Here is a 25,846-nt window from a genome sequence, read left to right as displayed (position 1 = left end):
CCCGGCCTGTTCTCAGACTTTCAATAGCTTATTTTGTGTTTAGCTCTACCTTCATCCCACTGCTACTTATTTCTCTTCGGGCTTCTGTGATATAAATCTGGCTGCTTCCTGGCTCACTCTAGTTTTGGTTTAGGACTCAAGTAGATGAGTTACTGCTTGCCTACCTGCTTTTTGGCTTCAGCTTCCATTCTTTTTGTTTTTCTCAGTTTATACCTAAATGATAATCATTTTAGAACCTTTTTTTTCCTATTATTTTAGTGTGGCTGTCAGAGGGAGCAGAGCTAAATATGTGACTTAACTGTTTAGTTTTTCAAAGTAAAGTGGAATGTTCTTTGCAGAACTGAGAATTTAGACTTTTCAGTTTTTCCCCATAGTTTGCATTTGCCTATCTATATATAGATAGAAGTATGTATATGTATATCTTTATGTATACATATCTATATATACATATATGTGTAGTTATATGTCTAAGACATAGATATATAGATATACATATATTTACATATGTATATGTACATAGATATATATATCTAAGTCCTATCTTGGCTTTCTCTAAGTCCTATCTTGACTATAAATATATATCTATAAATATATATTTAACATGTATATCTATATCTATATACATTTCTAAGTCCTGTCTTGACTTTCCTATTTTTTCAGTTGTTTTGGCATCACTTATTTAAGCTTCAGCTTCTAGGTACCTCAGTTTTCTCTTGAGCTGGAAGGCACTAATAAAGCTTCTCCAGTATTTACCCAGAAGAGAGATTCAGTGTCATTCAGTCATCTGGGCAACCACTTTGTAAAACTACCATTGCGTATATGACATATTTCTCCACTGTGAGAAGAAAACACAAAAGAAATAGAGCTTAGCCTGAAGAATGTATAGTTTCTTAGGCAAAGTAGCATTTTACTCTCTTTTAACAAGAAAGTTCTTTAAGTTTTTTAGAGGAAAGTAACATTGTAAATTGTTGATTTTTGTTACTTCATTTGTTGACTTGGTAGCACTATTCTTTGACCTCTTTTTTATCTCATGTTTATTCATAACGTTTTCTCTTTATCATGCACCTTCATGAAATAGGAAATCACTTTAAAAAAGAAAAAAAGCACTCACTTTTGTAACTTCTCACTAAGCTTTTGAATCCCATGGTCAGATTCAGGTGAAAAAAGAGAAAAAAAAAAGGAGCCTCCTATCTACACTTCTTCAGCTGAGATAACAGATGCCTCTTTTCCACTTCTTAGTTAACCTGGAAAGCTGGGGGTCTGTTTGAATTACTTAGAAAGGCTTTTAAATGCCATTAGTTGTTAAGTATTTTTTCTTCTGTATAGAAAATATGAAGAGTATTATCCTGGTAAAATTTACGGGAAGTAGTGTTAGGTTCAGAATAAGGTGAAACTGATTTAAAACATTCTGCATTCAAAATGAGACATAATTTAGACTCTAATGTACTTTGATTTTGTCAGTGTCCCAGTATTCTTTATTCCTTCGTCTGCCTCTAGCTGATCGTAGGGGCTAGATTAGTTTACCCACAAAGTCTTTCTAAGCTAGATTTTCTCAACGTCAGCACCGTTGACATTTGGGCCAGATAATTAGTTGTTGTGGGGGGCTGTCCTGTGCATGGGATGTTCAGCAGCATCCCTGACCTCTAACTACTAGATGCCAGTAGCAATCCCCAAGTTGTGACAATCAAAAATATTTCCAGACACTGCCACATTTCCCCTGGGGGCCAAAATAGCCCCAGGTTGAGACACTTCTCTAACTGAGGTTCATACATGGAACCAGTTTCTCTTTTCAGGAATATCTTGACCATACTTAACCTTTCCTCCCAACCAGTTCAGCTCCAGTCCTATCCAGAGGAGAGTCAGTGTTGCTTAATGGCTAAGAATGTGGTCTTTGGAGTCTGACAGACCTGGGTTTGAATCCTGATTCCACCATTTACTCACTGTATGACCTTGGGTATGATAGTTAATCTCTCTGAGCCTTATTTCCTTATCTTTAGAAATAGAAATAATAACAGTGTCTTTCACAGAGTTATTGTAAGAATTAAATGAGGTAATGTACATAAAGCCCGTGGTACACAATGTTTATTAAGTGGTAGATATTAATAATAATATTGTACCTTTGCACTCCTGTGTTACACACACACATGCGCGCACACACACACACATCTACCCAACTTCTATTCTCTAATTCTCCCTCTCAAAGAAATCTTATGGCATCACACTTTCAGCACTCGTGAACTCCCTGTGTGGAAACAGAAAGTTCCCACAGAGTAGAGCAGGCACTAGGTGGCTGGAAGTAGTATGTTTAGTAGGATTGGAAACAAGCTTGAGTTCTAGGCTTCCTGGCTTCCCTGTAAAGAGAAAGGATTGGACTCCTAGATGGTTGCTTTGATGGAAAATCATCCTTCACCTTTTATACTACTTCCCTCCTGTGGCAATTCCAGTTATACTTGATATGGATTTTATTCCTTCCCAGACTCTTACCTGAATTGTTTTGAAGGCTTACAGTCTTCATAGGGTTGTTGTCTAGATTGTGGAATTGCCCTAAGGATGAAATGAGAAAATGTGTTGTGTGGTACTTGGCATAAAGCCAGGAATATACTAAGTGCTCAGTAAATGATAACTGGCATTGCAATTGCTGCTGCTGCTTTAGTTGCTGTGAGAGGGTGTTTGATCTGGATAAAGCAGAACGGACAGATCCCCAGAATGCCAGGCCAGTCGAAGGAGCTTTTGGAAGCTTTTCCTCTTCCCTATTTTATATCTGAAAGGTAACAGAAAGCATAGGCTACTCCATAGGCTGCACTGCCGTCTTCGGGGTTCCTGACCAGCCCAGAAAGGCTTTGCCCTTGGGGCCTGAGAGTGGTGGTGTTGTTTCCCATCTACTCAGTATTATGAGGTGACTAAGTGATAGAAATCACCTGGCCAATATTAAAGAGAAATGATTACAAATGATAATGAATAGAAGTAAATAATACATGATGGATAGACATTAAGTTATTTCAATAAGAGGAAATGTTGGCTCAGTTCACATATTGCTTTCCTGTGCTTTGGAGTGGTCTTTAATCTGTGTTTGTTGAACCAAACACTTCTGGATTTTTCCCTTAGGGGTGTGAGGATATTGCTTCATGGGGGAGAGCTCCAGCTGAGTCTGTTAGTCTGTAAAGCAGAGAAATGACCCCCTTGGCTTGACCTCTGGGGGTGGGGGTGGGCGATGTCTTGCAGGTCATGAAGACATATCACATGTACAATGCCGACAGCATCAGTGCTCAGAGCAAACTAAAGGAGGCGGAGAAGCAGGAGGAGAAGCAAATTGGTAAATCGGTAAAGCAGGAGGACCGGCAGACCCCACGCTCCCCTGACTCCACGGCCAACGTTCGCATTGAGGAGAAACATGTCCGGAGGAGCTCAGTGAAGAAGATTGAGAAGATGAAGGAGAAGGTATGTAGGCTCCCACAGCTGTAGATGCTGGGAAGCAACATTCAGTAAGGCATGGCTGATAGGAATTTCCCAATAGTCACTGGGAAGAGCAGACGAGGAAGCTCTGGGTTCTTTTAGTGCCTAATGACTGAAAATGAGGCCTTGCTCTGTGCCCTGGCAGGAATACTAGGTATTGGAAGAACTGGGCACGTGGGATCCAAGTTTTTAGCCTCTAGCAGAAAACCAAGAAACAGTAGTCACCTTTCCCAATCCATTTTCCAAATAGAGCTCAATATCCTGTTGCTTTGGAGGGGTTGGGGGTGACTGTAAACCCAGGATTTGGTTTCAGGTATCAGGTGTTCAGGGGCAAGAGTAGTGGTACCTCCTTCAGAGTGGCATTGCAAGAATGAAGAATGATATTTGAAGATAGAATCAAAGTGGGGCACGCATCTTAAGTAGGGAGCCTCATTAACCTTTCCTGAATTGATCTACATTGTGCCCTTGAATCTCATTAAACAGAATTAGAACCCAATTTAAGGCAGATGCGCATAGGGAGTAGCAGCACAATTGTAGCTCTTGAATACACTGTACTTTTATCTTTTAGAGAACAAGCCCCCCTTAAAAAAAAAAAGGTAAAAGTGAACTTCTGTTTCCTTTTCAGCGCCAAGCCAAGTACACGGAGAATAAGCTGAAGGCCATCAAAGCCCGGAATGAGTACTTGCTGGCTTTGGAGGCAACCAATGCATCTGTCTTCAAGTACTACATCCATGACCTATCTGACCTTATTGATGTAAGCGCTTAAAGCCAAGGGCCTGAGGGCACCTCTTTTCTGGTTTCAGAATACTCCTCAGACATTCTCCGATACTATTGTTCAGGAATCTGGTGCATTTTGAGAACAATTAGGAAGATAGCAGCCATGATCCATCAGGGTGCTTGCCAAGCACCAAGTGAAACACTTCACACTTATTCAATCCTAACTGGAATTCTGGGAGGAAGGCATTATTATCTGTATTTTTACAGATTAACAGAGCGTTTAGATGACTTAGTCAGAGTCAGTTAACAAATGACAGAGGCAAAATTTGCACCTAGGCCTGATGACTCAACCCAGGCTCATAACCACTACACTCGTCTATCTGCCAGGAAATACTTTCTTCCTTTTTTTTTTTTTTGAGATAGAGTCTTGCTCTGTCCCCCAGGCTGGAGTGCAGTGGTGCAATCTTGGCTCACTGCAACCTCCATCTCCCAGGTTCAAGCAATTGTCCTACCTCAGCCTCCCCAGTAACTGGGACTACAGGCATGCATCACCATGCCCAGCTAATTTTTGTATTTTTAGTAGAGATGGGGTTTCACCATGTTAGTGAAGCTGATCTGGAACTCCTCACCTCAGGTGACCTGACCTCAGGTGATCCACCTGCCTCGACTTCCCAAAGTGCTAGGATTATAGGTGTGAGCCACTGCACCTGACCTAGGAAATACTTTATTACATCAGCTTCTCTTGCACAGAAGTGAGTGGCAAGAACTTAACTAAAGAGTTACAATGCCATACCTTATATTTGTATAGCATTTAAGGTTTCTCGGTGTTAACTCATTTGACTCTCACATCACCATTATGGGTAAGCATTGCTGTCTCCAGTTGCTAGATAAGGAAGCTCAAGGTCCAGAGGACTACGAGACTCACTTGTCCAAGGTTATGCTGCAAATTAGGGTCCTGTCAGGAAGGTATCCAGCTCCCCCTGACATCTGGCCCATTTTTTGAAATATGTGATGCAAAGGGGATTGAGGAAAGCGGTTAATAGGCACATGTGTTTTGCAAGGGGCAAGCGCAGGGATAAGCTTTTTGTTTTTTGCCTGTGAGTTATTCTTGGCCTTGTTTTTCCTGCTGCTTCCCCTTACAGTTGGGTCTCATAAGCCCTCTCACCTACCGACTCCAATCTGGCCCAGGTCCTGAGCCACACCTAAGTGAAGCTATGTAATTACACCCTTTCTCACCTCTCCTTCCAGTCATCAAAGTGAGGCATCTGGAGCCAGCCAATTTAGCATCCCAGTCTCTGGGGCTTCAAGTGTATCTCGTCTCGGAGGCCTGTCATTTGTTTCAGGGTCTTGTTGGCACCAGTTGGGCTTTGCAAAACTCTGGCCAGACCACTCATGCTTTCCTGCCTTGGTTTCTCCACAAGCAAACCTGCCACACCTCACAACATCATATGGGATTTGGGTCCGAGTCTTGCTGTTATATCACCACCTGGGTCATCTAGGCTTGTCACTGAATTGTTCTGGAACCCAGCTTTGTTTCTCACCCACTCCCAAGCTCCTCTAGCTAACTGAAGAACTGGACTAATTCCCTGGTATTAAAATCTGGCCTCACGTAAGAGTTGCTTGGGGAACTTCTCTAAAATACAGATTCCTGTCTCCCTTTAGCCGAGGATTTTTGATTCAGTAGATTTCAGCCACTTAATGCCCTAGGTGTCATTGTCTCACTGGGTTAGTAGAGCCTTGCTCCCTGTTCTGGTACCTCTTTGTTCTCTCTGCTTGTTGATGACAATCTGAACACTGTCCTTCAATGGAGGTCAAAGCCCTAAACAAGATCCTTTCTCCTCCTCAGGGGAAGAGCTCCTCATTGTTGGGAGAGAGGCCTGTTCTCAGCATAAGGAAGAGAATCCATTCTTTCTTATGCACAATTTCTGCTATTTATCTCGCATTTGGTAAAAATTCAGACTGTGCTGTCTGCCACACCTCTACTATTGGTTAGCCCTCTTCTCTTTTTTTGTACTCAAGGCAACTTCCCTACCTTTTTCACCAAAATACTGATCTCAGGGGAAGGGAGGGGCTACTGCTGTATCAGCCACAACCTTTGCAATCCATAGATTCTCCATCAGGTATAACCAAGTGTTTTAAAATCAGTCCAAGAAGCAAGGTATTTTGTACCTTATTTTCATCATTTAAAAAAAAAGTCTGCTAAGAGCCTAATTTCACAGGATGTGGTGTGACATGCCATTGAAAAAGAGGCTGCCTTAGTACTTGGCAGGGTGTGGGTCTAGATCACTGGGATCAAAAGGCTACATAGGTAGTAATAAAGTTTCTCATGTTTCTTTTTTTTTTTTTGAGACGGAGTCTCTCTCTGTCGCCCAGGCTGGAGTACGGTGGTGCGATCTCGGCTCACTGCAAGCTCCGCCTCCCAGGTTCACGCCATTCTCCTGCCTCGGCCTCCCGAGTAGCTGGGACTACAGGCACCCGCCACCACGCCCAGCTAATTTTTTGTATTTTTTTAGTAGAGACGGGTTTTCACTGTGTTAGCCAGGATGGTCTCGATCTCCTGACCTCGTGATCCGCCCGCCTCAGCCTCGTTTCTTTGCTGCTGTTTTGGTTGTGTCTTGTTTTAGTTTGTTGGTTGGTTGGGTTTTTGTTGTTTTTCCTGGGATATGGACACATTCATTATTTTTTTTAAAGTTGTATTATTCTGCTCTATAAATGTTCAGTAAATATTTATTTAGGGAGAAGCCACGTGCTCAGTATTGGGGTAAAAATGGATTATAGTAGTTCTCACCCTAGAGGTAGTCATAGGCTGTAAGACAACATTTTTCAAACCATTGGTCAGATCCCTTAAGAAAGTCAGGAAATCACTTTTATTGATTTAACCTGTGTTTTCAGATGAATAGATGAGACTAGAATAAGAAAGAAAATATTAGAGTACATCACATTGGTAAGATTATGTGAAACGTTTATGTTAGATATGTATGTACACACTTGTACATCCTATGGGGGAGTGTGTGACAATAGAAGATGTGTTTCTTATTGTGAGTTGGGAGTCAAAAAAGTGTTTGTGAGCCATTGTACTATGAACAGAGGAAGATCTCAGTCTCATCTGTTAAGTTCTGTGAGAGCAGGAACCAAGAGTTTTCTTTACCTTAGTAGCCTCCAGTGCTTAGTATATAGCTGAGCACATAGTGTGTTTACTGAAGGAAGAAAGGAATAGAAAGAGGAGGAAGATGATCATCTAAGCTAAGATGGGTTTTTCTTTTTGTACCTTTCAATATGGTTTTGAAGTATAATTTACATACAGTAACTAAACTTAAGTGTTACAGTTTCAAGAGTTTTGACAAATTTGTACATCTTTGTAACCTATGTCAAGATATAGAATAAATATTTTGATAAGAGATATCTTTCCATTGCCTCAGAAGGTTTCTCTTGTCTCTTCCCAGCCAATCCCCCACCCCAAGGCAACCACTGTTTTGATTTCTTTCACCATAAATTAGTTTTGCCCATTGTAGAACTTCACAAAGATGGGATTATCCTTTTTTGTGTCTGGCATCTTTTGCCAGCATGATGTTTTTGAATTTCATCCATGTTGTTTGCATGTATCGGTAGTGTCTTTCTTTTTCTTGCTGACCTATGAGATAAAAAGGGCCAAAAGGATGCAGTTAGAGCAGGACTAAGTGAGAAGCCTGGGATATTGGCATCCTGATCTTAACATTATTCATTACTTGCTTTAAGACATGGGATGAATCCTGTTTCAGTCCATTGCCATCTGTGTCATGTACAGCCTTCTGCCTCCTTCCTAGTGGTTCTGAAGCCAAATGTGTGCATAAGGCATTGAGGATAAGTGAAAAGAAGTTATTTTTGTTGATGCCATTACATTGACCAAGGACTAGCCTCCGACTTCTTTTTATAGTATAGTGCAAGATTTAAACTTCAGACTGTAGGAATCCACGTGAGGCATCTGCCACACTGGGGAAACCTTGACTTGAGGCCAAAAAGACGTTCTGAGCTCATTTGATAGCATCTAAGAATGGTAGGCTCACTGGAATGTAATTTTCCTCCCCCATATTCTTCTGGCTCTCTCAACCCAGGAGCAGATGGATGAATGAAGAACAGGGCATTGTCCTCATGCATAGCTGGAGTGTTGTAAGTGCCGTGTACATGTATGGAAGGTCTGTGACACCATGTGCACCCAAGTCGGACATGAGGGAACTTGGCTGTTTCAGTAAGAAATGTCATTAAGGGCAGTTATTTTTCTCTTCTGTGTGAACTTGAAGTGGGTGTTGTGAAACACCCATTTTTCCTTTCCAGGCCTTGTGGAGTCTCTGGGTGAAGATATCAGCTGGGAAAGGGTTAATGAGCTATCAACTCAAGTCATCATACATCTGGATGGGCTGTCATTAACTTCTTACAAAAATTTGATTTCCCCTGAGAGATTTTTCATCAAACATTTATATAACCCAGAAATGGCCAGGGGAGCCCAGCGTGGCCACAGAACTCATCAGAAGCCATGGAAAGCCTGCTTTGTCCCCACTGTGAGCAAAATAATGTGCTTCCTGTACTTATTGGGATTCTTCTTGGAACAGGATGAAATATTCAAATCTCATTTACCTAACCTTGCCAGATATTGCTTCTTCGCTAAAGGCTCGGTTTCTGGCTGTTTCCCCTACAGGTATATAGATAGTCAAGACTCTGGAGAACCTCTTCCGAATCTGCCTGGTTGGCTAGAGGTGTAGAGGAGCCAGGGGCACATTGTGACTCAGACCCTCACTCATTGGCACAAAGAAGCTACAGAATAGTTATATAAACAGAGACAGTGCGCCAGCCTGGGAAAACTCCCAGCCTCCCTTTGGCCACAGAGTAAGCAAAACAAAAGGCTTCACTGGCCCCATCTACCCACTTGACTTAGGTCAGTATTCAGCCTAAATGTTTTATTTCCTGAGAGGCTGGAATCTGTATTTGTGGTATCAATCAGTCAACTGAAATTTATTAAATACCTGCTGTGAGCAAGGCCTAATGCTGAGGGATGTAAAGAAGAGTGAGAAGCTAGTCTGGTTGGGGTGATATGACATGGCAAGTCATAGAATGAAGAAGTGTATTCCTTGTCATATGAAAGCTGCAGATTAGTGTGGTTCTAAGTAGAGGCCAGGGTCACTGGAGTCTAGGATTGCAGGGTTGGCTGGCTTCCCAGAGGCTAAGAATTTAATTTGGATCTTGAAGATCTGGTCCAATTCCAACAGGTGAGAGGCATAGGAAACATTTAAGGAAAAGGACATTCTGGGAGCTGAAGGGCAGAGGTCAGTGGATTTGGAGCTATATTAGTATTTTTTTAAAGTGTCTACATGGTACCAAATATCTGTAAATATGTTGCCTGTTAGCCTACAACAACCTGTGTGGCTGGTGTTATCCTCATTTGAGGCCCAGAAGGATTAAGTAGCTTGCTTATGGCCATATAGCTGATTTGAAGACTAATACTCTACCCTAAACAGAGAGTATTTCATTGGATTAGAGCAGATGAATCTGAAGAAGAAAATAAAGGGAGTTGATGTTGGATGGGTAGATTGAAGACAGATTACAGTTTGTTCTGGCTATTGAACCTTGCTCAAATTATTTAACTTCACTGAGCCTCAGCTTTCAAGCCTGGAAAATTAAGATTATACCAACCTCATTGGGGTTATTATGAGGATTAAAATGTAGAATGTATATAAAGCACTTAGCACATGGACTGACGTATAGTAAGCATACTTAGTGAAATAGAAGCATTTTTTAAATTTCAAAACTGAGGAAGGTGGATTTTACCTTGGGGGGAAAAAATGAGAGGTATTTTAGGTTCTTCAACAGGAAAGTGCCATAATTAAAGTCACAGTTTAGGACAGTGAAGCAGACAGTGAGGGTATGAATAGGGGTAGAGGTAGTAAGAATGGAGAGGAAAGGGAAATTACCAAAAATAGGTAAAAGTTTTTTGAAGGGTAACTTTTCTCTCCCAGATTCTACCCCCTGCCCACACCCCCTCCACCCACACTCATACACTCTGTGGGCCGTGTTACTTCTGTTCATTAGACTTATAGGCATAGAGCTTATCAACAGGGTCTACATAGAGCTAGTCAGGAAGGTTTACAGGTTCAAGGGCAGCCTGGTGAGACCAGCAGCGTCTCCCAGAGAGCCCATGCACGTGCAGCGTCCTAATCAGCCACTTTTGTCTAGCTTCCATTTGCTCTTCCCTCCCAACTGAATTTAATGTCTTTCCATCCTCTGCCTCTAGTTAAGTTGTAACTGCTGTTATTCCACTGCAGCCAGGCAGCTGCCAGGGCCTGTTGGCACTGAACCCAGAGCCCAACCCAACTGATGTTCTCACTGAGCTTCTTGTCAGATGCCAGGAAAGAGGAGGCACATCATATGCCTTTTCTTCACCAATAGTAGCTGCTTCCAATGTGATCATGATGAGAGGAAAAGGCTGTGGGGAGAGTTAATTTGATGCTTGCTTGTGCAATGAAATGGCAATCAGGCAGATGGCCTTACTCTATGCATGGATTCTTCTTTGAGGTTTCTTCTCAGGACCCGGACCTCAGAGCTGCTTAAGCAATAGAGAGGATGATGGATGGCCAAGGAATTGGGATCTCTGGGTCTTTTGGGAGGGATGGGAAATATTATCACAGAGTTACAGAATGCCATTGCTGAAGAGGGCCTTAGGGATTACATTTAGTCCAAGGATTTTCAGACTTTTCTCTAACAGAGGAATTCTTTCTTCAAACCAAACCTTACATAGAATCCCTAAATATTAAATAGAAAAAAGAGCAGAGTTGGCTTGGTTGAAGGAAGAATAGAAGACTCCAAGTCCTAGTAGTTGGGTTGTCCTTTTACTCACTTCTCAAGGGCAGCTTCAGTGCCGGCTCTGGTCTACTGCTTGAAAGCCACTAGCCTGGCCAAATCTGTTCATTTTACTATGGAAGAAACAGGTCCAGAGAAGGGGAGTGGCTTTTCCAAGGTTGCTTGATTCTGCTCCAGTGCTTTTTTTATACAGTTGCCTCTTTCATACCATTTTCTTTTTGCATTTTGTTGTAAAGTTCAGAATCCTTTACATGGCATGAATTTTTCCAGTAACACTTTTGCATAGAGCTTTTTAGTCTTATAAATGCTATTTCTGTAGTGCAGGGGCATCTGTTGTCAGATGCCAGGAAGGAGGAGGCATGTCAGAAACCCTAGTCTGCAGCTAAGGCCTGTCCTAGGATGTTGGGAGTTGATAGGGATGATGACCCACAGAGTCAGCTCCCCATTCTCTCCTCCCATCTAGAGTTGAGCTTGCATACATTAGCTGCTGTTGCAATACTCCTGCTTTCAGAACCCTGAAATGGCCTGGCTTGGTTGCTATATAGTGATTTAACCACAGTAACCCTCAGTGAGTGGCAGGTTGTATTTTTATTGTTGAATTTTGTTATAATGACAACCCCAGATAAACCTGAAAATGAAAGAGGATTCTCTTTAACTCTCAGTTCTTCTCATGTTTATGAAATAGCGCTTAATTAAATAATGTCATTTTATCCTTATGAATCTTCTTCCTCCTAACCACCTCACAGCCCTCTAGGGTGTGTGTAACCGTTGAATTGGGAGTCAAGAACTGAGAACTCTCACCCAGACCTTGGAAGTCGGAATGTCAGCCCTCTTTCTACTGCACAGCCAAGCCTATTGATGTGGTCAGATCTGCCCTCTGGACCACCTTCCTTTTCTGCCAAGCCTTGGGGCTGTCCATGGTGTGCTCATGTGCCTTCTCCTTCCCACAGCAGTGTTGTGACTTAGGCTACCATGCAAGTTTGAACCGGGCTCTACGCACCTTCCTCTCTGCTGAGTTAAACCTGGAACAGTCGAAGCATGAGGGTCTGGATGCCATCGAGAATGCAGTAGAAAACCTGGATGCCACCAGTGACAAGCAGCGCCTCATGGAGATGTACAACAACGTCTTCTGCCCCCCTATGAAGTTTGAGTTTCAGCCCCACATGGGGGATATGGTGAGGCCCTTTCCCTATACCCCCACCCTCAAGGGGCTTGAGTGGACTTGTCTAGATTAATTACACAGAAGGCACATTATTCTGGGGTGGGAGAGGCCTGGGCCCGGCTTTTTGTCAGGTGGGTGAGGCACATTCCACTTATTGAGCAAACAGTTAGTGAGTGCCTGCTGTCAGACACTCGGGCTTGGGTGCAGACATGGGGGATTAAAGCCCTCGGGGAGCTTACAGTCAGGGGAATAAGGTCGCTAAGGCTTGGGGAGAGTTCGAACTATGCATAGAGAGGGGTATCCAAAGGGGCCCAGCAGGATCAAAGAAGGTGAAAAACAGCAGGTATATTCTAAAAACTACCAACAGTTCAGGATGGTGAAAGGAAAGTGAGGGAGGGGGGCGCTCCCAGTGGTGAGGCTAGAAGAAATGAGAGCTGAGGTGGGGCCACATCCTAGAGGCTTTAGTGGGGAAGTGAGGGCTAGGCAGGGAATGCTGTGATCTTTTGGCATTTGGCAGAGTTCTGAATAATCTTATTCTCCTGAAGTTAGAAGACTGTGATGAAGTGTATAGTTTTGTTTGGGTATTGAATAAAAAAGAATGGGTACCTGCAGGAAGGAAAGGAGCTAAGATGCTATCCCAAAGGCCTGATGCTGGTTGCCCAGACAGGAGAGCATGAACATGGGGGCCTTGTTTTGGACTCTTAGCCTCCAGTGACTAGAATAAAAAGGGCCTAAAAAAGCTAAAGTGAGAGGCAGGAGAAGCTCCTGGGTTTTCATTGTTCTGAATCTTTTGGTTCCACTTGTGTGGTTGTGTGTACGAGTCAGAGTGAACCTCATTCCTGTGGATAAGAGCCACCATTTCTTCTATTGGTGAAATTAGAAGGAGGTTGTATAGGGCTTATGCGATAGAAAAGATCAAGATGGACCTTTGGGTATAGTTGGCTTTAGGAGGAGGAATTTTACCAAGACCCTGTTTTGCTGTCTCTGCACTACTTCCTGTGTGTTAACTCCATTCTCAGACAGGCCATTCTCCCATGGAGGCAAGGTGACTGCATTTCCAGCCTTCCCTGGTAGGTTGAAATCTAGTGGAAAGAGTCTCTGCCTCCCTCCTCAAAGCCCCCACAAAGTTTGTGTGTCTCATTGGTTTTGATTGGGTAAAGTGCTTATGCCTGGGTCCATGCAAAGCACATGGCCTGAGTTGTGGAGTGGGAGGTTCCCCTCGCCGAGGGCAGTTAGACCAAAGCTACCAAAAAAAGGAGGAGTGGACGCCGGGGACCAAAAAACAGCAACATGTGTGCTCCTCAGGAATGATGCTTCCCTTAAGATTAGCATCCGGACTCTAGAAATCCCCACTCCAGAATGACAGCTGTGGCAGTGGAACCAGAGGATTTGGTGTCATCAGTTGGCCTCTATGGAGAGTGAGACGCTGTCCTGGAGATAGAAATGTGGAGTTGGTTTCCTTCCTTTCCTTCTTGGGGAAAATCAAACCATTTACAGTTCATTTCCATTGCTGTGGCTTAGGAAATGTCAGTGTCTGAACAGATGGAGAAGTGAGATGGCAGCATGTGCAATTAGAATTGGGGGAAGGGGTGTCGCCAAGCCTCAGGAAGCCCCATTCCTCACCTGCCCTGGCTTCTGGTCAAACTGGCCTTCCAAGCACCTTCTCCAGCTGTCACTGAGGTTCCTTCCCAGGGATCAGTGGAACTTGGGGGCCAGCTGAGTGGAGTGATACATTTTCTGGTGTTAGTGACTGAGTTGCCTTCTGAGCCAAACAGCTTGTCTCCATAAAGGAGGAATCCAGATGCTGGGTGCTCAAGCCCCCTCCTCCCCATGTCAGAGCCTTATTTCCGTACTCCAGAGCGCAGCTGAAGTGTATTACCTTGCACCCTGGTAGCGGACCACTGCCAAAGCATGCATCATCATCAGCTCTGCTACTTCTTAAAGGAACAGGCTTGGAGGTGGTTTTTCCCTCCATGATTCCTCTCTGCTAGGTCTGGGTTACTTTAAAAATTAATAGCTCACTCTTCTGCCAGGGCCCTCCCTTTATGTAATATAGCTGATCAGTGGCTGAGCCAGGCAGGGGCCAGGACCAGTCCTGGAGCTTGTGAAGGTTCCACATTCTAGCCTAGCCTTCATATGAGTGAAAATAAAAAGAGATGAGAGGGTGGGTCATTCTTGGCCTCTGCAGCCAGTCTATCCCCATCAGTGTGGGTTGTCTGCAGATTATGGAGGCAACAGGAGGGAGCTGCCTGGAAGTCGTTGAACTAGGGCCAAAGATTGGGTAGCATTTTGACCGGAAGCCTTAAAATTGGCCAAGGTCCCACACTAACTGGTGTTCTGGGGTGCACAGCACATGAATTGATGCCAAGTGCTCTCAGATGTACTAGGAGGAGGTGCTTGGCTCCATTTTTGGTGCCCTCAGAGGCTGTGGGACTCTGGATGCCTGACTGGTGACATCAGGCAGCCAGAGAATTTCACTCTTGGCGCTAACTAGTTCTGGCCACTGAGCTTTCTCCATTGTGTCTGCTTATCCAAGAGTTAGAGTGAAGTCAGCTCTCTGTGGATCTGAGAGTTGGCTCAGGCCAGCCTCTCAGCTGGGGGAAGAGGTCAAGTCAGTTGGGAGCTTAAAAGCCAATGGAGGAAAAGGTCAAGTCCCAGCCCCCTCCATTTGAAGAAAGGTTTTTTCTTTTCAAGCAAGGGAATGGTCCGTGGACATGTGAATGTGCCCACTCTTTGCTGAGGAGGAAAGAGGCCATTTCTATCCAGATGTCTCTCTGCAGACAAGAGGCTAAAGGACGAACGGTAACAAGGTGACAGGAGCTGTCTCCACATGGGTCCTGCCTCCCAACTCTCTCAGCCTTCTGCTCCTCATCTGTCATCCAGGGGACTGTGGATGACCTCATCCCATAACCACATCTCCAATGGGAGACAGTGGAACAGCCATTCCTTCACACAGGGAAAAGCTAATTGGCAATAATCCTTGCGGGAAGGTCAGACTCCTCTCTTACAGATCTAGGGAAGGCCTGGGGTAAAATGATGGCTCTTTGGAAAATGCCAAGCTCCTTCAGATTCCATACCCTCTCAGGCCCTCTAGCATAGGCAACGAACTTGTTCCTGGCTTCACGCTTTTTCATTGAATCAAAGCTCTCATGCATGGCCTGGATTTGTAAACACATGCTGGCTGCCAGCAGTGGCAAGTTAGCCTCCTGACCCACTTCTCTCCTGCTTTCACTCTGGTGTATGAAGGGGGATGAGGGAGGGGCCAGAGAGGTGGCCACTTGGACCTTTGGCAGGAAATCTTCACTGTGCCAAAGCATTGTGTTTCTGGAGCCGGGGCTGCCTGAGGCACTCTTCTCCAGCCTCCTCAGCCTTCCATGGAGCTGCAGACCCTACATAGACCTACCCCTGCCGGGCTCCAAACAGATCCCCCTACCCATTCCTTTCATGTACAGTTTGGTCCTGGAAGAGGCTCACACAAGTTGGCTTTGGGTTTTGCTTCAACATAGAAACCATGAGCCTTATACCTTGAATATGGGTAGTTTCATTGTCAGTAATGGGAACTCTGGAACTGCCAAAGGGACTGTATCCTCTTTCTGACCTGGTGTTGCTTTCTTTTGTTAGGCTTCCCAGCTCTGTGCCCAGCAGCCTGTCCAGAGTGAGCTGGTACAGAGATGCCAACAACTGCAGTCTCGTTTATCCACTCTAAAGATTGAAAACGAAGAGGTGAGTTTCTTCCTTAGGAGGCTCAAAGCCACACTCTTAGTTTCCCTGTTGAAACTTTTGCTGCTGCCCATCTGGGAGCAGGTGGAAGGAGCATGCAGAGAATGTCCGGGCGGCCGCAAACATTTCCTAGCCAAATGTAGGCTTGGACTTTCCCCCTCTGCTACATCCTGCCCTTGAACTCCAGGAAGTTGCTCTTGCATTGCCAAAGGTTGTGCTCTATTTTGAGCTTTTGCGAAATGCTTTTTTTCCCCTCTACTCATTTAATCAAAATGGCACTTGGCAGCTGTGTGAACAATATTGTGTCTCTGAAACCACCTCCTCATGCCTAGCTTTTTCCAGCATGTTCAAACAAACAGAGGCCTTTGACTTTGACACTTCAAACATCTCCATCCTCTTAGGAAAGGGTGAGTTTCTTCTGGGCTCAGTGTATTTGCTTTCAAAAAGCGGTTCAAAAGGGCAGGTGATCCAGCTTTCTGTTGAGCTCAGATGGCTTCTTACCTTGTGTCTCAGTAAGTCTTACTTTCTGCAGGAAGATCAGGAAGAAGTAGGGATAGGTCACTTAGTTTGCAAATGAGCAAACAAGTTCATCAGTTTGTTGAAGGTCATGAAACAGAACCTGGGGCTTTTCAGTACTAGGCCCATCACACATTTTAATTAGCTGTTTGTATGAGGGGGTTGGTTTAGATTTATTTTATTCTCTTTCCCTTAAAACTTGTATTATAATATTGTTATATAATATAATAATGCTAATATTAAATTTTAAAAGTAAACATTAAAAGATCTGGGTCAAGTACATAGCATGAAGGGTTGTAGTGGCTTTTAGGTTTTCACTGTAGAGAGTAGCATGCTGTAGCAGAGTCCATGTGATGTTTACCTCTCACTTAGCACTGTCCAGTGGGAAGCAGAGCTGCACACTCTGATGGCATCCTCTGGCCTTCCCCAACCCACTCTCTTCAAGCTTCTCCATCACCTGCTGTTTTACAACCCACCCTTCATGCATCCTGTTGGCCCTTGTCGTGGCAGGTAAAGAAGACAATGGAGGCCACCCTGCAAACCATCCAGGACATTGTGACTGTCGAGGACTTTGATGTGTCTGACTGCTTCCAATACAGCAACTCCATGGAGTCCGTCAAGTCCACGGTCTCCGAAACCTTCATGAGCAAGCCCAGCATTGCTAAGAGGAGAGCCAACCAGCAAGAGACAGAGCAGTTTTATTTCACAGTAAGGGAGTGCTATGGCTTTTAAAGAGCGTCAGCATGCACTGCAGCACTCAAGGGAGATTTGGAACTCAGAGTCCTTGTTAAGTGTCTGAAGGACAGGCGTTGAATATCTTAGATACGAATGTGGGCATACTCAGAGACCATCCGTACACTTAAAGGTGCAAACATTAAAAGTTGTATATGTCTAACAGGGATCCGCCCAAGAGAAAGGATGCTCCCAAGTATACTACTAAGAAGATTTTCTTTTTTAAGAAATTTTTAACTAGCTAGTAGGCTTTCACTGGAAAGTTTCCTTCTCAGGCACAGGGGATCCTGAAAGGGGAACTTCATCTTTTAGTTCTTGGAAAGTACATACAAATATTCATAATAACACATATTTTGTTTATAAAAATGTATAATCTCTTCTAGGTGATATGATGACATTATTTTATAACTTTTATTGTTGGGAAACTATTTTTTCTAATTATTGCTAAAACTTAAAGGATGGGTAATATGCAGCATTACTATTTTGCACATAATTCCAAAACATCATGTTTTCTTATTCATGTATCTCTAGTCTTCTTTTAGACAGTTGGACCCTTTCTTCTTTTTCTTTTTTTTTTTTTTAAGTATCGTTAACAATCCTTTGGAAGTCACTACTGGTCTTAGTGTGCTGCTTTTTAATAATTGAGTTATTTTGAGCTTGCCAAGTAGGATCTATTGCCTGGACTAAAATTTATTTCCTAATCTTCTGATGATCAAGAAAGGAAAAATTAAGTTTGCAGATGTGAGATGAAATATAGCCAGTGAATATGCATACTGATTCTGAATGAAAGGAATTAACTTTTCAGTCAAGAAACAGTCTGCATGCAGTAAATTGAATTTTTCCTGCAACTGGAATGATTTGTTTAATTCTTCTTTGAACACTGCCCTTTCTCCAGTAAGAACACTAATGATTTGCTAATATTTTTTAAAGAAATCTGTTTTTTTAATTAGTTAAGCTCAGACTTCCTCTTATTTTTTATCCTAGAGAAAACTGCTAAAAGGGAATGATATATCAGTACTATTCTTCTAAAACAACTTTTTAAAAATGATTATACAAAGCCAAATATGCTCATTATATAAAATTTAGAAGAAAAAAGAAGGAAATAAAAATTGTCCATAATTCTACCAGCTAGAGATAATGGTGTTAGAATATATTCCTTTCTAATCTGTTTTCTATGCATGCACAAACACATATGTGAGCACATATTTATAATTTTATTCTAAAAAATAGGATACTGCTGTACATATTGTTTTACAATCTAAGTCATATAATTATAATATTCTTTAAGCATATTTATGAGTAAAATATTAAAACCTATACAAAAAAGTAATAGAATGGCATTTTAGCTCATTCATTGATTTTTGTAAAATATTTAACACACTCCCTGGTTTGTAGTTAGCGTTCAATAAATGCTAAAAATTTATCTTCACCATCATCATTAATTTATTTATTAATCATTATTAAATTATTCATTGATCATTTTTTGAGGATTTACTATTGCCAGACACTGTGCTACAAGCTGGGAATGCTGACAGTATTAGATAAAGAGGGAAATGATGGGGGATGGGTCATGTAAAGGGAGAACTTTCATTTTTACTTCATATATATCTAAGCAGTTATAATAGGTTGATTTTTGTAATTTAAAAAATGTAAAAATGCATACATGCACTACTGCATGAATGGCAGCCAGGATGAGTGGAATTGGGGAAGCATCATACACACAGTGACTTTTGTGTTTGATCTTGAAGAATGAGCGAACCAGGCAGGGAGTCGGGGAGGAGAATCGCATTCCTTGAGGAAGAGCAGCATGTGGGAAAACATAAATGCACGCAATAACCTGGCTCACATGTTAAGAGAACTTTCTGACTCTAATGAGGGATGTGTTGCTGCCCCAAGCTTCATTATCTAAGGAGTTTGTTGAACACTCTCTAGAGGCTTTTAATAATAGGATTGTTTAGCTGGTCTGTCTGGACTGCTTAGATATAACACTATTTAAATGACCCAATCTCATTACATTGTGAAGATTTCCATTTTTTAGGTTACGTAAGAAATTTTGGACCTAAAAATCTTGCATTTTAAGACAGTCTTTGTCAGAATTACTTTTTGGCTCTAAATGAATTCTGTAACATTTGTATTCTAAATTGACCTTTAGTAAAAGCAGGAATGGCCATATTCAAACCGGTAACCTCGCAAATCCTGCCCACCCTTTCACTTTCTGTCTCAATACATTGATGTCCTCTAACCCATTTCCTGTCTTAGGTGGCTCTAGTGCCACTTATCAAAATTGTGTGCAAATTTCCTTGGCTAACAGTAATAGTTTTTGTCTGGGCTTGTCTAGCAGTGGAATTCTGCATGAGTTCATCAGTTTTGTGACTGGTACTTGAAGTGCATCAGATGATTAATTTCATGATAACAGGGCTTTTTGGGGTGGTGAAATAGACATTTATGGAAAATGGGGTACCCACATTAAGCAGGGTGACTACCTGTTTACCATACAACCCACACAAAGCTAATACAACTATAGATGTGCTTTCTTTAGTCTGTTGCCTCTGCAAACATTGCCCGTGTGTTTCTCTATGCCCTTCAAAAACATCAGAGCAGCACATCCTGCAAGATCCTATCTTTTGGAAGTTTAGGAAGCAACCTCTTGTCACAGCTTGACTCCTAGGTAGTGTGCCTAGTGACCAAGAGGGCTGCTAAGAAAGCTTTCTGACCACTTGTGGCTGTCATTGGACTGATTTGCCCAGATGACATCAATTGGGAATTTGAGGCATGACCTATAAAGATCAGTTGCTTGCCAGAGTCTCAGGAAAATAATTGTGGAGTTAAGAAACTTGAAGCAATTTTTAAAAATTACCTAACCCAACCTTCTCATTTGAAAAATTAAAAAATAAATAGGCCAGATATGGCGGCTCATGCCTGTAATCCCAGCACTGTGGAAGTGGGAGGCGGGTGGGTCTCTTGAGGCCAGGAGTTCAAGACCAGCCTGGACAACATGGTGAAACCCTGTCTCTACTAAAAACACAAAAATTAGCTGGGTGTGGTGGCAGGCGCCTGTAATCCCAGCTACTCAGGAGGCTAAGGTGGGAGGATTACTTGAACCGGGGAGGCATAGGTTGTAGTGAGCCAAGATCGTGTCACTGCACTCCAGCCTGGGTGACAGAGTAAGACTCTGCCTAAAAAAAAAAAAGAAAGATTAAAAAATAAATAAATCTGCTGGGCGTGGTGGCTCACGCCTGTAATCCCAGCACTTTGGGAGGCCGAGGCAGGCAGATCACCTGAGGTCGGGAGTTTGAGACCAGCCTGATCAACATGGAGAAACCTCATCTCTACTAAAAATACAAAAAAATTAGCTGGGCGTGGTGGCGCCTGCCTGTAATCCCAGCTACTCAGGAGGCTGAGGCAGGAGAATCACTTGAACCCGGGAAGCGGAGGTTGCAGTGAGCCGAGATCGTGCCATTGCACTCCAGCCTGGGGCAACAAGAGTGAAACTCCATCTCAATCGATCAGTCAATCAATCAGTAAATCCAGAGAGGATGGGTAGCTCACAAAAGCTGGACCCACCACTCTGGTTGCAGGGTCTCTGGCCACAGGCTGCTTCTCTACACCCTGTGGAAGAAGCAGAGGTGAAGGGAAGGGCTCAGGAACAGCTCAGCAATTTTCGCCTCTTATTTGCCCTCAGTGGTGACATGTTTCCTGATCTTCTTGGCTTTGTGTTTATCGCTTATCTTTTATAACACATAGTTCATGAATGTCTACTTTTTACCCGTTGCCTTTTTTATTGTGATTGTTAAAAATCAATACTTTTAAAGGGTGCAAAGATTTCAAAAGGGTATACAGGAAAACGTACTATAAAGTTTCTTTTCATTCCTGACTCCTGCTTCCCCTCCCCTCTGCTGGTGATTGAAACCAGTTTCTTCTGTGTCCTTCCAGAGATACTCTATGCATGGACAACAACTGACGTATCTGTAAATACCCTTTAATATGATAAATTACATTAGAAATGTAATGAAAGAAAATGGAAGTAGATATAGAAGTATTCCACTTATACCGTTCTTCACTTTTTTAACGTTATTTATCTTGGATCTTATTTTTATGTTAGTCCAAAAAGATCTGCGTCCTTTTTAAATGGCTGGATAGAATTCCACTGTATGAATGTGCCATCATTTGTTTAACAAATTCCCTCCTCATAGGCAGTGATGCTCGCTGTTTAGCCAAGGTTTACCAAAGCTTTATAAGGCTGGCATTTTCCTAAGTATTTCCTTTGTTTTTTGGAGACCAAGCCTCGGCTCTTGTTGCCCAGGCTGGAGTGCAATGGTGCAATCTGGGCTCACTGCAACCTCCACCTCTCAGGTTCAAGCAATTCTCCTGCCTCAGCCTCCCAAGTAGCTGGGATTGCAGGCACACACCACCACGCCTGGCTAATTTTTTGTATTTTTAGTAGAGACGGGGTTTCACTATGTTGGCCAGGCTGGTCTCGAACTCCTGACCTCGTGATCCGCCCACCTTGGCCTCCCAAAGTGCTGGGATTACAGGCGTGAGCCACCATGCCCAGCCTAAGTATTTCCTTTTATAGGGAGTTGGAGAATTAGGTTCTTTTATGGGGGATAGAACAGTGAAGGGGTTAAGGATCATGGCCGATAAAGTAACAAAGCTAAACAGTCTGAATTCTTAGGGTCAGGTTTGGGGAAGGTAATAGGAGAGGAGGCAATGCCTTGGCCACTGGGGCACTGAGTGACACTAGACTTGGAACTTGTGGTCTGAGATCTTTTTATCTTGGTATTCTCTTGCAGGCCCTTGGTAAATGTGTGCTAGTGAGTACAAATGAGTGAATTCCCCTGTGCTGTCAATTAAACTGGGGAGACATGCTCCATTTAAAGTTTACTCTATTATGTATTCTATCTGACAGCTGTTTCCTATTTTAAAAATTGACGGGGAGGAGGGGAAATGTCAGCATGCCTGCATGGTGGGGAAAGAGCCACTATAGTGACGTCTATGTATCTCTGAGCATGGGCTGGGTAGGTGTACTCACTCCTCCTGCATTGCTGCAGTGGATACTTAGGGTCTTGGGTTCACACAGATTAAATCCAAGGCATAAGCAACATCCAGTGAGTTTTATACCCCCATGGTAAGAGTGTATTTAAAGGGAAGAGGTTTTTAAAAATGAAATTTGAAAAGCATTCTAGTGCCTCTTACTACTTCTTTAAGGCCCAAAACCTTCTGCTTTCATTCTGCTTTTATTTTAGCACAAAGCAAAGACGCTTAGGGAAGGGATGCTTTTAGGTTCACTGAGGAGGTGATTCAGGTATAAAGAAACACCTTTCTGAGTGCCTGCTCTATGCCAGGCCCTGTGCTATTAACAGTAATGCTTATTATCCAATTTCATTCTCACCAACCTTGTGAAAAAAATAGTATTCTCATTTTTCGGATGGAAAAACTAAGACTCAGGGGGTTAAATGATTTGCCCAAGGTTAGAAGAGTTAGTAAGTGGTAGGACTAGATTATTCCAACTCATGCTTTTTCATTTTAATGCAACTAAAACGTCTATCAAGGAGGGAATGTGCAGAAAGAAAAGTTATTATGTTAATACTTTTCAATAAACAAAACTCACTGCTGACAGTTAATATCCAATTAGGAATTATTAGGAAATCAATTAATGAAATCATAAAAACTGAATTGAAGTTTCACAATGGCACTAAACAAAATGCCCAATAGACTCTTTGCCTCCCTTCCTACTTCTTGAAGAAATTCTCAGTTTTGATTATTTTAAGTGTGAAAGTTGTTGGGGGTGGGCACTGGTCAGACTGTGTTTTAGGAACTTGATTTTATTTTGGTGAATACCTAGAATAAAATATTACTTGTTCTTTTGCTCCTTCATTGAGGAAAACCCCAGGTAGCCACTTTGATTTTGGGTGTTTGGTGAAGGAAGGAAAAAGAATTACCTAATATTGGAACATGCCCTGAGTTAGGAGAGTGATCCTCATTGCGCAAGGAAGGGATTTTGAGATTGGAGATTATAAGCAGCCCTTTTCCTGGCCCCCCTGATCTCCAGAAGTCATTAAAAACCACCTATTCTTCCCTTGCATTCTTCAGCGGTCTCAGCTCCTTTCTCTGTGTGTCTGTCCAACAGCAACAGAAACCTTCTAACTCACTTCTACCAATTAAAGACCAGGTCACTTATCCCCAACGAGTCTCTCATATGGATAAGTGCTGACTTGTGGGTGGGGATGGGGGAGTGATAAATAAAATAACATGCCTGCAGACTCTGAGATGCCTTTACCTTTCCATACCTGGCTTACCTGGATGGAAAACTCCCAACTGTGGCTTCCACGCCAGTATTAGGGATGCAGTTCATACCTTGACACAGTTATGATCCTTCAGGATTTAATGAAACCCGAAGAGGTAATCCATCATACATCTTTACCAGATTGTTATTTATTTTAATGGTTCATCAAGTGACAGCCAGAGTTAACTAATGAATTGTGAACATGAATTTAAAAAATGATTTCCGGAATCACAAGTAGTGAGAGGAAGGAATTTGCCTCCATCTCCTTTGAGAACTGTGGCTGTTCTGAGCAGTCTGGTCTTGTTTTGAAGGTTACAGCTTCTTGGTGAATTTTCCTCATTAGGAAACCTTTAGAGTCTCCTGGGATAACCTTCCAAAGAGAGAGGCTTTTGAGGCTTTTATTGTTGGCAATGGATATTTCCTGAAGGCTTTCCACCTCTGGGCCCTAAAGTACTGTTCCAAACCCACAATTAGGCATTGGTTGGGGATTTGGATATTACCCCGGGAAGAATGACAGCAGGTGAGCTGGCATCTGGAGCAGATGGAAAAGGGAAGGTGATAACAGAGCCTCTTTCCTTGCAGATGTTCTTGTGCAAAAGTATAAAGGGACAGAGGGAACAGATCATGAATAAGGCAGTAGAAATGATTTGGTGTAAGATTTGGTTTTGGCTTGTTTTATTTTTAATTTAGAGAGTATGGGCACACTAGGGGCTTGGTTTGTAACTGCTGAGGAAGGGTCTACCCAGAGGAGAGTGAGACTGCTCATTCATTTATTCATCATGCATTTATTGAGTATCTGCTATCTGCTAGGCATGGTAGTATCAGGGATGCAAAGGATAATGAATGACATGGTCTCTGACCATAGGGAGGAGGCAGTCTGAAGAAAAAGACACATGAGTAGTAAACCCTCTGTGACAGGGCTGTATGAGAAGTGCTGTCATGGAGATTTGCATGGTACACACAGGACCATCTGGGTGAACATGGGAGGGCTAGGGACTGCATCCCAGAGAAAGCAGATTTTTCTTTTGTTTTTAAACAAGAGACAGAATCAGATGCAAGCTCTTAGTTAAAAGTTCACACTGTACAGAAAAGTATAGAGTAAAAGCAACTCACATTTGTTCACTTTTCTTTTCTTTTTTTTTTTTTTTTTTGAGACAGAGTCTTGCTCTGTCGCTCAGGCTGGAGTGCAGTGGTGGGATCTTGGCTCGCTGCAAGCTCCGCCTCCCAGGTTCAAGCAATTCTCCCGCCTCAGCCTCTCCAGTAGCTGGGATTACAGGCACTCACCACCACCACGCCCGGCTAATTTTTGTATTTTTTTGTTAGAGATGGGGTTTCACCATGTTGGCCAGGCTGGTCTCAAACTCCTGTCCTCAAGTGATCCATCTGTCTCAGCCTCCAAAAGTGCTGAGATTATAGGCCTGAGCCACCCCACCTGGCTCTGTTCACCTTTTCTTTCTATCACTCTTAATCCTAAGTGGCAATCCGTGAAATCAAAGGTTTGATGTATAATTATATGTTTTACTTAATATATATTAAAAGACAGACAGAACTATTACCATTTAAAATGGTGCATCCACCTAACTACCTCAGTGATCTCATATATCACCAGTAATTCACGGATCACACTTTGGGAAACCTAGCCATTTGACTTCTGAGTTCAGACATAGGCAGATAGCCCCTGATCTGGAGGATGAACCACTGCAGCAGGAGGCGATCAAGGCAAACTAAGACCCCAAGAAAGGCTGTGGAGGAGAGTGGAGAAGATACTGTGTTAAAAGTCCAAAGGCCTTGGGTTGGGCCTGACACTGCCACTTGCTAGCTTGCAGTGATCAGCAATTTATTTGATACCTCCCCTCCCCTGAGATAATCTTATCTGTAATAAGGAAATAATATCTTCCCTATGTGCCATACAGTTATTTATTGTTAGAGTCAAATGAGAGAATATGCGGTGAAGTGCTCTAAAACCTGCTATGTTGCTGCATGCATAGAGCATTAATACTACAAAATTTAGTTCTGCTTCTCTCCTTCTCCTGCTCTGTACCATGATGGATGGGGCATTTTGTCGTAATGGTTAAGAGCACATGCTGTATTGTCAAACTGCCTGTATTTGGATACTAACTTTACCACTCACTAACTGTTTGACCTTGAGCAACTTAAACTCTCGAAACCTCAGTGCTTTCATGTGTAAAATGGAAATGATGATGATGATGATGATAGTTCCTAGGGTTGTTTTGAAGATTCAGTGAATTGTCTGGGGACATACGGTCTCTCACTGGGCAGACGAGGGTTGAGAGAGAACAAATCTGAAAGTGCAGCACAGCAATCATATTTTGACTGTGAGAGCAGGTGGGATCACATTTCCAAAACTTCATCTTGTGTTTAGACCTGGATGTGTGTGTGCAAGTCGGGGATGTCAGCCCCTTCCGCTGAGT

At 42.8% G+C, this 25,846-nt stretch overlaps 1 protein-coding gene across 10 annotated transcripts in view; it reads left to right on the top strand.

The window, feature by feature from the left end:
• The window catches only part of SRGAP2 (SLIT-ROBO Rho GTPase activating protein 2), a 255,698-nt gene that overhangs the window by 180,013 nt on the left and 49,839 nt on the right, over nt 1-25,846 (top strand). For 6 of the 10 annotated variants that reach the window (XM_031014224.3, XM_055369868.2, XM_055369886.2 and 3 more), the window contains exons 6-10: nt 3,223-3,438; nt 4,079-4,207; nt 11,949-12,173; nt 15,782-15,883; nt 16,907-17,104. In XM_031014224.3, coding sequence (XP_030870084.1) covers nt 3,223-3,438; nt 4,079-4,207; nt 11,949-12,173; nt 15,782-15,883; nt 16,907-17,104 — 870 coding nt within the window. The remainder of the gene's footprint in view (nt 1-3,222; nt 3,439-4,078; nt 4,208-11,948; nt 12,174-15,781; nt 15,884-16,906; nt 17,105-25,846) is intronic. The other 4 variants (XM_031014226.3, XM_055369873.2, XM_055369898.2 and 1 more) reach the window with 1 other exon arrangement.

The sequence above is a fragment of the Gorilla gorilla genome, chromosome 1 (genome assembly GCF_029281585.2).
Source record: "Gorilla gorilla gorilla isolate KB3781 chromosome 1, NHGRI_mGorGor1-v2.1_pri, whole genome shotgun sequence".
Lineage (NCBI taxonomy): Eukaryota > Metazoa > Chordata > Mammalia > Primates > Hominidae > Gorilla > Gorilla gorilla.
Note: the sequence above shows the minus strand (reverse complement) of the source record. Positions and strands in the feature narration are given on the sequence as shown.